General features: G+C 49.0%; 1 protein-coding gene across 1 annotated transcript; it reads left to right on the forward strand.

The window, feature by feature from the left end:
* The first annotated feature begins 6,391 nt into the window (after positions 1-6,391).
* On the forward strand, positions 6,392-9,259 carry heyl (hes related family bHLH transcription factor with YRPW motif like). The gene is made up of 5 exons (XM_067256434.1): positions 6,392-6,471; positions 8,062-8,128; positions 8,237-8,320; positions 8,430-8,511; positions 8,607-9,259. The coding sequence occupies exons 1-5, from the start codon at positions 6,392-6,394 to the stop codon at positions 9,257-9,259; spliced, it is 966 nt and encodes a 321-aa protein (XP_067112535.1).
* Positions 9,260-12,341: the final 3,082 nt, after the last annotated feature.

The following is a 12,341-nucleotide window of genomic DNA, read 5'->3' on the forward strand; positions in this document are numbered from 1 at the left end:
TTGTCCCTTCATCCCTCTGTGATCAGATAATACTAATCATTTTGAGGCTAATATGCAGGGCGCCTGTCTGCAGTAAGGAGACACTAACCCTAACCCTAACCACTCTGCTCTGTGGTCAGAGTGATGGAGGACAGAGAGAGGAGAAGAGAGAGGAGAAGAGAGAGGGTGGCGGAGGATAGAGAGAAGAGAAAGGGAGAGAAGAGAGGAGAGAGGGAGAGAAGAGGAGAGGAGAGAGGGAGGGAGAGAAGAGAAAGGGAGAGAAGAGAGGAGAGAGAAGAGAGGGAGAGGAGAGGAGAGAGGGAGGGAGGGAGGGAGAGAGGAGAAGAGAGAGGAGGGGAAACCTTTACTTTCTTTCTCTGTAATTTCCACTTAATGTTCTTTAGTTTTGGGACATCTGTCTTTGAAACAAATCTGCCAGCCTTCTTATCATCTTATATTTAGCAGCAGGGGAGACTAGCAGGCCCAGACACGCTTTCGGTTGCGGGGAGAGGAGGGGGGCGGAGGTGGGGGTGGGGGGTGGGGGGGTGGGGGAGAGGAGGGGGGCGGAGGTGGGGGTGGGGGGTGGGGGGGTGGGGGAGAGGAGGGGGGCGGAGGTGGGGGTGGGGGGTGGGGGGGTGGGAGAGAGGAGGGGGGCGGAGGTGGGGGTGGGGGGTGGGGGGGTGGGGGAGAGGAGGGGGGCGGAGGTGGGGGTGGGGGGTGGGGGGGTGGGAGAGAGGAGGGGGGCGGAGGTGGGGGTGGGGGGTGGGGGGGTGGGGGAGAGGAGGGGGGCGGAGGTGGGGGTGGGGGGTGGGGGGGTGGGAGAGAGGAGGGGGAGACGAGGAAGGGGAGAAGGGGGGGAGGAGGGGGGGAGGAGGGGGTACAACCCAGACCCATGTCCAAAGTGTAGAACTGTGTTGATACAGTCATGCTTGTTTAAGTTTGCATCACGGAGCCCTGTACTACATTCAGTACCGGGCCTGTTGATTCAACATTCACACCTAACCACCTCCCATCCTGTCCCCTCCTCTCTCTTGTCCTCGCCTTCCTTTCCTCCGCTCTTCTCTCTTGTCCTTGCCTTCCTTCTCTCCTCTCTCTCACTCCCTTCCCTCCCTCACACTCACAGTAATCCCCTTCTGGGAACTTCTAAAGTTAGCTCACGTCTGTCCTTGATGCTGACTCCTGACTCCTCTGTCCAGAGCTGCCCACGCAGGGAGGTGTTGTGTGTGATGTCACGCCGCTCAGAGGTGTAACTCTGAGGAGGATTTGAGACTTTGAAGGCTGTCAGGAGACACTGGGAGAAGGTGTCCCACTACCATGTCAACAAGGTAGTTCTACTCCTACAAAAAGCATCGCTACTTTAAGTTCAAAATCTTTCAAAATAGAATGTGATACCAACTGTATGAAAGTCGGTACATACATCAATACTAAACATGCCCCAAGCCTGAGTGGGTTAGGGTTAGGTGATGTTATACAGCCTGCTGTTGTTATACAACCTGGTGATGTTATACAGCCTGATGATGTTATTCAGTGTGAATGCAGGGGTAAATCCTGTTTTGGGCTTTCAGAGTTAAACAGCCGTGTTGCGTGCCTGAGCAGGGTACACCGAACGGATTAGGCTCTTCTCTTTCTCTGAGCCCTCTCTCTTTCCTTCCTCTCTCTGTCTTTCCTTCCTCTCTCTCTCTTTCCTTCCTCTCTCTCTTTCCTTCCTCTCTCTCTCTCCTTCCTCTCTCTCTCTCTTTCCTCCCTCTCTCTCTCTTTCCTTCCTCTCTCTCTCTTTCCCTCTTTCCTTTCACTTACTCTCTCTCTGTCTCTCGCAGCCATAAAAGATTGTGTCCTGTGTGTGATGTGGTGGAGGACTGTGTCCTGCGTATGTGTATATGTGTGTCCTGTGTGTGTGTGTGTGTGTGTGTGTGTGTATATGTGTGTCCTGTGTGTGTGTGTGTGTGTGTGATGTGGTAGAGGATTACAGTCGGAGTGGCTGATTAGGGAAGAGAGACGGCAGTCTTTAGAGTCACGGCACCCACCAACATTCTTCAGACTCTCCAAAATAGTAACTTGTTTTTTTCAGATTTTGTTTTTCTCATTGTAGGACTGTGGGGCATCTTCTACAGGGGGAGGGCAGGGGGGGGGTGGAATCATAACCAGACTCATTTTTTTTCTTCTTCTTCACTTTCTCTCTTTTTTTTATATCAATCCCTTTGTTGTTGGAGTTTGTTTAATCTTGAGAAGAAAATTGGCTAAGCGTGGGAAAGACAGAAAGGTTTTGCTGTTTTAGAGTTGCATGTGTTTTCTGTATAGACCCAGGAGCCAAACGACAGAGAAAGCCAAAGCTCCAGAATGCAGCTAGAAAGACAAGGAGGAGAGGGAGAGGGAGAGGGAGAGGGAGGAGAGGGAGGAGAGGAGAGGATAAGGAGGAGAGGGAGCAGAGGGAGGAGAGGAGAGGGAGGAGAGGATAAGGAGGAGAGGGAGGAGAGGGAGGAGAGGAGAGGGAGGAGAGGGAGGAGAGGAGAGGGAGGAGAGGATAAGGAGGAGAGGGAGGAGAGGGAGGAGAGGAGAGGGAGGAGAGGATAAGGAGGAGATGGAGGAGAGGGGAGGGGAGGGAGGGGGAGAGGAGAGGAGAGGAGAGGGAGGAGAGGAGAGGAGAAGGAGTTGAGGGAGGAGAGGGAGGAAAGGAGAGGAGAGGGGAGGGGAGGGGGGAAGGAGGGGAGAGTAGGAGAGGAGGAGAGGAAAGGGACCAGAGGAGAGGGAGGTGAGGAGAAGGAGTTGAGGGAGGAGAGGTAGGAGAGGACAGGGGAGGGAGGAGAGGAGAGGAGAGGGAGGAGAGGGGAGGGAGGAGAGGAGAGGAGAGGGAGGAGAGGAGAAGGAGTTGAGGGAGGAGAGGGAGGAGAGAGAGGAGAGGAGGGGGAGGAGAGAGGATGGAGGGAGGAGAAGAAAGAGGCAGGCCATAGCACCACAGAGATAGGGGCTGTCTGCACAGAGCTTCACACATGACATTCTCCAGGGAGAGAGAGAAGAAAGCGACAGACAAACGTGAGGGGAGAAGGGGGGGAGGAGGCAGTGCTGATGGGTCGGTGGGGGGGGGGGGGGGGGGGGGGCGACAGAACAAAGAGAGGGGAGGGGGGGCATTCCCCCGGCCCACATTAAGAACATGAAAAAGAAAACAAACAGAAAAACATGTCTGACATGAAGAGGCTGGTTTCCGCGGCGACAGCACAATGGCTGCCTGTGGCTCTCAAGGCCCTCTCCTCTTGTCTGGGGGCCGGCACCAGCGAGCCACCACAGCACCGCGCTCTGGGGTGTGTGTGAGTGTGGTGTGTGAGTGTGCATGTATGAGAGTGTGTGTGTGTGTGACATGGTGAATGTCTTCCTCAGTGCTGTGGGAACAGGGACCCCACTCTGCAGCCACAAAATACTCTCTCTGTTTCCTCTGCTTGGCTTTTAGCCTCTTTATTTATCTAAGAGCCTCTCCCTGCTTCTCTCTCTCTCCCTGCTTCTCTCTCTCCCTGCTTCTCTCTCTCTCCCTGCTTCTCTCACATTTACATTTAGGCAGACGCTCTTATCCAGAGCGACTTACAGTAAGTACAGGGACATTCCCCCCGAGGCAAGTAGGGTGAAATGCCTTGCCCATGGACACAACGTCATTCTGCACGGCCGGGAATCGAACCAGCAACCTTCTGATTACTAGCCCAATTCTTTAACCGCTCAACCACCTGACTCACTTCTCTCTCCCTCCTTCTCTCCCTGCTTACATTTACATTTATTCATTTAGCAGACGCTTTTATCCAAAGCGACTTCCAAGAGAGAGCTTTACAAAGTGCATAGGTCACTGATCATAACAACAAGATAGCCACAAAACATTGCGAGTAGCCAAAACATGAAGCACACATTGTGAACAATGCTTCTCTCTCTCTCCCTGCCTCTCTCCCTCTCTCTCCCTGCCTCTCTCCCTCTCTCTCCCTGCTTCTCTCTCTCTCCCTGCTTCTCTCTCTCCCTGCCTCTCTCCCTCTCTCTCCCTGCCTCTCTCCCTCTCTCTCCCTGCTTCTCTCTCTCTCCCTGCTTCTCTCTCTCTCCCTGCTTCTCTCTCTCCCCCCGCTTCTCTCTCTCTCCCTGCCTCTCTGTCTCCCTTTCTCATTCTCTATATTATTGACCGTATTTATAGGCAATATTGCAGGATTAAATGTTACAATAAAAAGAAAAACATTATCATAACCAACCAGACTGTCAACCTGGTAGTCGTAGCAACATAACTGTTGCTAAATTTAACTTGGAATGATTCCTGTACAAAAATTATTGTTTTCTCTTACAGATTTCCACACAACAGAAAAAGTCATGCATCAATGATTATGCAGGGAGTGATTGGCCCATGTAAAATGTTTGTGTGTATTAAAGAGTGTGAGGGTGTTTGTGAGTCATAACAACTGCAGCCAGATAGTGGCCTTGGATAATGGGGTGTGTGTACTATGTGTGTGTGTGCTTGTGTGTGTGTGTGTGTGTGTGTGTGTAAAGTGGGAGACTAAGATCTGCAGAAATATCATAGAATTCCTCCATAATCCAGTCCACAATCCAACATCCAGTCCACAATCCATAATCCAGGAGAGGGTGGCAAGGGGAAGAACTAAAAGTTCAGACGCAGTTTTTATGAACAACATGAGCAAAACGATGGAGAAGAAAGTTGATCTGTGAAGGACCCTAACCCTAACAAGAGAGTCTCAGAGACCCTAACCCTAACAAGAGAGTCTCAGAGACCCTAACCCTAACAAGAGAGTCTCAGAGACCCTAACCCTAACAAGAGAGTCTCAGAGACCCTAACCCTAACAAGAGAGTCTCAGAGACCCTAACCCTTCTTCTCTCATTCCTGATGGAGGGACTTTAGATGAGATCCAGACCAGAATTAAATAATGATTGAAAATTATGGAGGGATGGAGGGAGGAATGGAGGGATGGAGGGAGGAGGGATGGAGAAGATGGGATCTCTCTACTCCTCTCATCCTGACACACACACCACAACCACAGACACACGCACACACACTCATTCAAAAAACAGAGAGATCTTCTGATCAGGCATGGTGGTATGAAACAGTACTTCCAGTCTGCCAAGCAGGAAGAGAAACACTCAATTGTGTTGGAGGGGGCATACTACACACACACGCATGCACACACACACTCATACACAACCACACTGCTTGGTCAGTAGCTTGCTCCTGACAGCAACTGCTTGCGTTGGCATGGTAACCTGTACCAGAGATCTTCCCACGGTTGCAGCAACCCAAGTAATGAGTGTATCCGAGATGGCAAAGTATGTGTGTGTGAGTGTATGTGTCCTGTGCGTGTGTGGGTGTGTGTATGTGTGTGTGAATGTACTGCTTGTATATGCATTTAAGTGTGTGTGTGTGTGTATGTGTAGACTGCTATCTTGTCTGGTGAAAAGCCGCTCTGTTCAGACACTCACTAGTTGATTCCTCTCTTGACCTGCCGGACCCCTTTCTTCAAAGACAGGCAGACAGACAGACAGACAGACAGACAGACAGACAGACAGACAGGAAGGCAGGCAGGCAGGCAGGCAGGCAGGCAGGCAGGCAGGCAGGCAGGCAGGCAGGCAGACAGACACACAAAAATACACACTCTACTGACAGATATCTTTCACAATCACATGCTAACCCTTTAATCTTTACACCCCAACCAACTGTGACTGGGACAGCTCTTCCCACACATCTCTCTCCTCTCTCTCTCTCTCTCTCTCTCTCTCTCTCTCTCTCTCTCTCCTCTCTCTCTCCTCTCTAACTTCCTCTCTCTCTCCTATTGTTCTTTAGGGGAGAAGGTGTAATTACAAGACCAGCGAGAGAGAAAAGAAGGGAGAGAGGGAGTGTGGGATGAAACAGCAGAGAGCGACGGCTAATTGAAAGGATGACTGAGCGTGGGGGTATGCTGGAGGAGAGAGGAGGGGATGGGATGGAGGGGAAAGGGGAGGGAGGGAAAGAGGGAAGGAGGGAGGAAAGAGAGGGGGAGCCAAAACTGGCAACCCTGCCCAAGTGCCAAAGTCTTGTTTTGACACTGGGTGACAGAGAGGAGAGAGAGAGAGAGGAGAGGGAGAAGATAGAAACAGAGAGATAGAAAGTCTGAGAGACTATAATTGGATGCCACTGATAGGGTTAGGGTTAGCAGTGATAGGGTAGCAGTTTATGAGCGTCTGCCTGATAAATGTTGTTTTCTGGAGGATGACCAAGCTGCTCGACCTGACAGAAGAACAGAGAAGAGCAGGAGGAGGTCGAGTGTGACATCTAGACTTTCATCCATCCATCTAGACTGTAGAGGAGAAGAATTCCCACTGAGAAGACAAGGGCCATCCATCCATCCAATCCCCACCTTGGCCTCCGTTGGTAGCTGTCCTGGAGAGGAGTGGAAGAGGAGGAGACATGAAGAGACCTCACGACTACAGCTCTCCGGACACGGACGCAGACGAGCTCATCGACGTGGGACAGGAGGACAGCTACTGGTGAGAACATCCACCAATCACACCTGAGATTACAGCCCTCTGACCAATCACACCTGAGATTACAGCCCTCTGACCAATCACACCTGAGATTACAGCCCTCTGACCCATCACACTCCTGAGATTATAAAATGTACATTAATCAAAGAGTAAAGATTTATGTCAGTCATCATTGTAACATGCCTACCATTGGGTGTCTTTATGAACAGAATTCTAGATTTATCAGACTGAACAATCATATTTAAACAAACAGGTTAATTATCAATCCCATCCGAGATATAGATGTGGAGCAGTAACAGTGCAGGTTGAACTGTAATCAGTTATTTTACGACTCCTGACCAACTGAAAGTGCCCCAGAAATATAATCTTTCATATCACTGTTCTTGAAATTCAGTTTGAAACTCTTCTGTGTGGTGTCAAGGTGAGAGTTAATAGACCTGATGGATTCAGGGTGAAGGTTTATAGACCTGATGGATGCAGGGTGAAGGTTTATAGACCTGATGGATGCAGAGTGAAGGTTTATAGACCTGATGGATGCAGAGTGAGAGTTAATAGATGCACACGTTAGTTTTCAGTATTATGGGATGTTTTTCATGTCAGAAATATTCTAAAATGTCTCATCTAATCTCTTGTCAGTTTTCTGACCATAACCCTGCTCTTCACTCCCATTTGTATTGTTATATAAATGTACAGGAATGTATAATTCATATCAAGTTCATGAATACCCTTAGTTAGGTTGTGCTGCTATAATGATATCCTCAATGAGATTTCCAAAAGTCTTATTTTAGTGAGAAAACATTTTCTATACTGGTCATTTTGGAACATTGTACAACATGTTTGACAAATTGACAAAACATTGACAAAAAAAGTGTGTCACAAAATTTAACTTAGTGATATCATTTTGAATTACAACTCAACCTACCCGGGTTTATGTTCAAAAGAAGAGAGAGCAAAAATCTGAAATCATATTATGAATCTAAACTGGAACATGAAGGGAAACTGGCAGTGTCTAATGTCCAAATCCAACACAGCTCCAACAGACGATGGTTAAAAGACTTTAAGCTGTCAAGCTCTTTGTGAGATGTAAGATGAGAGCATTCCCAAAAACAAGTTCCATATTTACTGGTCGTGTTCAGAGAGACTGTACAACATAACGTGCATGTTAGAGGAGCTAGCTACAGAGATGCCCTGAAGCTATATAATCATCTCTCAAAAAATGCTTTGGTAGCATGGAAGGAGAGTTGCATGTCATCCAACTGCAACTAATGTCTGTAAACTGGCGTTAAACCAAAACAATCTCTCCTCTCCTTCCACTCTTTCTCTCTCTTCTCCTTACTCCCCTCTTACCCTCTCCTTTACTCTTCTCTTAACCTCTTCTCCTCACTACTCCCCTCTTCTTCTCCCCTTCCTCTTCTCCCCCCTCCTCTCCTCTCCTCTCTTCCATCTTCTGTACTCTGATTGAAAGCAACGATGTGCCATCTTGCCTCTGTCTTGTATTAAAGAGAGCATAACAAAAACAGTATGTAATACAATCAAAGTGAATATCTCTACATGTCTCCCTCTCGCTCTCCCTCTCCCTCTCCCTCTCTCCAGTCCAGTCTCTGGCTCCATGTCACCTGGCAGCACATCTCAGATCTTAGCCAGAAAGAGGAGGAGAGGAGTAAGTTAATCTCAGGAGAGATCACACAGTGTCACCACATAGTAAACACCAGGCTGAGCGTTGAAGTATGATCGTGGTTCTGATTGTCCCCTTGCTCCTCCCGTTCAGATTATTGAGAAGAGACGTAGAGATCGCATCAACCACAGCCTATCAGAGCTCAGGAGACTAGTCCCCAGCGCCTTCGAGAAACAGGTAACCGGCCAATCAGGTAACCGGCCAATCAGCAGGAAGACAACCAGCACCCCTAGAACCTTGTGAGTCGTTGGGTTTTAAGGTAGCATTCTCTTTCTCTCCCTGTCAGGGCTCTTCCAAACTAGAGAAGGCTGAGATCCTGCAGATGACTGTGGACCACCTTAAACTGTTGCATGCTATGGGTGGTAAAGGTAAGCCTTCTTCCCTGACTCCATCTCCCTCCCTCTGTCCTTCTTTTCTTTCATAATACCTCTCCCTTTCCCTCCCTCTGTCTGTGGACCTTCAGGCTACTTCGATGCGCGTGCCTTGGCAGGGGACTATCGCACGCTGGGGTTCAGAGAGTGTGTTGGGGAGGTGGTTCGGTACCTGAGCTCTCTGGAGGGGCAGACCCCCGACCCTATGGGGGCGCGCCTAGTGTCACACCTGTCTCAGTGTGCCAGCGACCCGCTCCTGCTCCAGACACCAACCTCTTGGGCCTGGCCCTCCCTCCCCCAGCTGGCCCCACCCTCCCAAGCCTCCTCCCTCCAGGGGGGTCGGAGGGGGCCATCTCTCCTGGGGGAGTACCCCTCGCCCGGTTCCCTGCGGCTGGCTGCCCAGCAGGGGGCGTTGCTTGGCCCTCCTGTTGCCTCCCTGGCCAGTGTCCGCCGGGCGCCGTCTCTCCCCTCCCCCGCACTCTCCCCGCCCTGCCCCACCCACAGACATGCCCCTCTCCCCTCCCCCACCCCGCCCTCCTCCAGTCAGAGGCACGCCCAGCACTCTCCCAGTGCCCCTAGAGCCTCTCCTCTCCTCCCCTCCTCCTCCTTCTCCCCCTCTGCCCCGCCACAAGTCTCCTTCAGGCCCTTCTCCGCTCTGGGCTCTCCCATGGGCCAACGCAGGGGCGTGGGGGCGGGGGCCAAGTCGGCACAGGGATATGGGACCGAGATGATTGGAGCCTTCTAATTGGTCCACCTGGTGACTGTCTCCAGACATCCTGTTCCTGTCAGACTTCACTTGACCATGAAGAGAGAGACCATGGTCATGCTGCTGCCTGACCTCACTCCAGACCTCTCCCTCCCACCAGACACCCTCCCTCCAGACCTCACCCTCCCTCCAGACCTCACCCTCCCTCCAGACCTCTCCCTCCCACCAGACCTCTCCCTCCCACCAGACACCCTCCCTCCAGACCACACCTTCCCTCCAGACCTCACCCTCCCTCCAGACCTCTCCCTCCCACCAGACACCCTCCCTCCAGACCTCACCTTCCCTCCAGACCTCACCTTCCCTCCAGACCTCACCCTCCCTCCAGACCTCACCTTCCCTCCAGACCTCACCTTCCCTCCAGACCTCACCTTCCCTCCAGACCTCACCCTCCCTCCAGACCTCACCTTCCCTCCAGACCTCACCCTCCCTCCAGACCTCACCTTCCCACCAGACACCCTCCCTCCAGACCTCGACTTCCCTCCAGACCTCACCCTCCCTCCAGACCTCACCCTCCCTTCAGACATCATCCTCTCTTCAGACCTCACCCTCCCTCCAGACCTCACCCTCCCTCCAGACTTCACCCTCCCTCCAGACATCATCCTCCCTCCAGACCTCACCCTCCCTCCTGACCTCACCCTCCCTCCAGACTTCACCCTCCCTCCAGACATCATCCTCCCTCCAGACATCATCCTCCCTTCAGACATCATCCTCCCTCCAGACCTCACCCTCCCTTCGGACATCATCCTTCCTCCAGACCTCACCCTCTCTCAAGCCATGTCCGACAGGAGCCAAGCTCTCAGATGATTAAGAGAAGGTGGAAAGGATGGAAGTTGAAGGAATAAGGAACAGAACAATTATGGAGGAAGCTGCATTAGCTTATTCCTCAAGAAAAAATAGAATGTGCAGTGGATGATAAACTAATGTAAACTCAATATACTTGTGAGTGTGTGGGTGAGTAGTGGAGGAGGGGATTGAGGATGTGCAGAAGAAGCTGCATGTCTGTTAATGTGACCTGCAGAGGAACAGGACATCATGTTCTCATGTTCTCTACATTGAGGGACACAAGTCATATGTAAGTACGTAAAAATGATGGTTTACAACAAGAGCCATAATTGAGATTTCGACTCTAAAGAGACCATCAAAATAAAAAAATCTGTGATGTTTAGATTTCTTAGTATACAAATCATTTAAAATGTGTTCATATTACTGTAACGTGAATTATTCTGTTGAATTGACATGGAATGTTTTGAAAAAATGTCAAACAAAAAATAGGTGCCTTTCATGTCCAATTTCTCGTCCATTAACTTTTCATTGTGTGTGTGTCTGAATACAGAGGCATACTGTATTGAACCATTTTGATTCATAGCTGCTCATCAGAGATGGGAAGTAACGAAGTACAAATACTTGGTTATTGTACTTAAGTCGATTTTTCTGGTATCAGTACCTTACTTCACTGTTTATTTTTCTGACAACTTTTTACTTTTACTAAATTTTTTACACCATATCTGTACGTTCTACTTCTTACATTTTAAAGCCAGGCTAGTTACTTTAGTTTTTATCTGTATTTGGTGGCATGATCAATATTATTTCTTGTCATTGCTTTTTTCCGGGCTAAGCTGTATGTAAGCTACCATGGAGCAAGGCAGAAGGCAGCAAGAAGAATATTTGTATAAAAAGGTTTATTGATTAGTACTCTACTATACTCTACTGTATAGTATTGTACTCTGCTCTTGATAATATACTCTGTTTCAGGCTTCTCTGTTCTCCCTCTCTCCTCCTCTCTCTTCTCCTCACTGTGTGTGAATTTTCTTTTTGATAAAAACGTTTCAAAATGTTGAAAAAAAACGTTACCAAAAAGCCTAAGATTATTTTTTTTACTTTTTTGTGTCGTGTTGTGTGTGAAAAAAAATTAAAAAAATGTGTTATGGATAACAGAGGGAGACATTCCTGATCACCCATGGCCATATATGAGGGAGATTTGAAAGGTTTGAAATTGTCGGCGTCAAAAAGGATTCCCGGTGAATGCTCTGCGTGTTGCAAGTCTTTAGTGTCTTTTTGCATTAATGTATTAATATGAAGTGAGGTCCAGTTACCAGCGTGACACTAAAACAGGTGTAGTAATGGTTACTTTATACTTAAGTATATATATCAGAGCCCACACTTCAACTTGAGAGAAAAAGTGTAGTCAGTACTTCAACTTTTAACAGTCTTTTTAAACATGAGTATCTGTACTTGTACTTGAGTGAAGGATGTGTGTACTTTTTCCATCTCTGGTATTCACAACAGTTCCATAAAAACGGAACCAGAAGAAAGCTACTCTATGATTTTCTGCTGTCAGAATGAACACCAGAGGGCGAACTTTCTCCCTCAGTGCTACTCCGTCAGGGTCTATAACAAACACTACAAATGTCAGGAGTCAAGAGCTAACCAAGTCTGCAAACAACTACATCTCCCTTCAGCCCTATCAGAGTGTCTGATGTGGAGGCTGATGGGATATGCGGTCTTTTTCCAACAGAGGATAAACAAGATGGGAGCAGAGGATGCTTTGGTTAACCACAGGGAAGCAAACAGGCTCATCGTAGTGCCCTCTCATCGGCAAAGAGACGTTTATAAATGTTTGGCCTCATAAGTATTTCTATATCTGTCTCTCTCTCTCTATTTGTCTGTCTCTCTCTCTAGTCAATTCTGTGGTCTACCAACGGGATATTGGCTGTCCCTGTTTGTCTGCCGGTATGTGCTGTGTTTGCGTGTGTCTGTGTGTGTGTGTGAGAGAGAGAGAGAGATCTGAAGGAGTGTGGTCAAATAGCTGACACCATGGGACAGGTGTAGTCATGACAACTGGAAGATGTTTCTCAGGAACATCCTGACACTGAAACCAACTTCTTCATCAGGATTTAAAAAAAGAAGAGACTTGCGTGTTAACTGCTAGAAATCTTTTAAATCTAAATTAAAATCTAAATGTGCGTTTGTAATGTCCACATGTATGAGTGTGTATGAATGCGTGTGTGTCTGTAAGTGTGTCGGTATGAGTGTGTGTGTGTGTGTGTGTGTGAGTGTGTAT

Source organism: Osmerus mordax, chromosome 18, assembly GCF_038355195.1.
Source record: "Osmerus mordax isolate fOsmMor3 chromosome 18, fOsmMor3.pri, whole genome shotgun sequence".
NCBI classification, from domain to species: domain Eukaryota; kingdom Metazoa; phylum Chordata; class Actinopteri; order Osmeriformes; family Osmeridae; genus Osmerus; species Osmerus mordax.

Coding starts and splice junctions, on each gene's coding strand:
- heyl (XM_067256434.1), top strand. CDS start 6,392: ATGAAGAGACCTCACGACTACAGCTCTCCGGACACGGACGCAGACGAG. Junction 6,472..8,061: donor GGACAGGAGGACAGCTACTG/GTGAGAACATCC, acceptor CCCTCTCTCCAG/TCCAGTCTCTGGCTCCATGT. Junction 8,512..8,606: donor GCATGCTATGGGTGGTAAAG/GTAAGCCTTCTT, acceptor GTGGACCTTCAG/GCTACTTCGATGCGCGTGCC.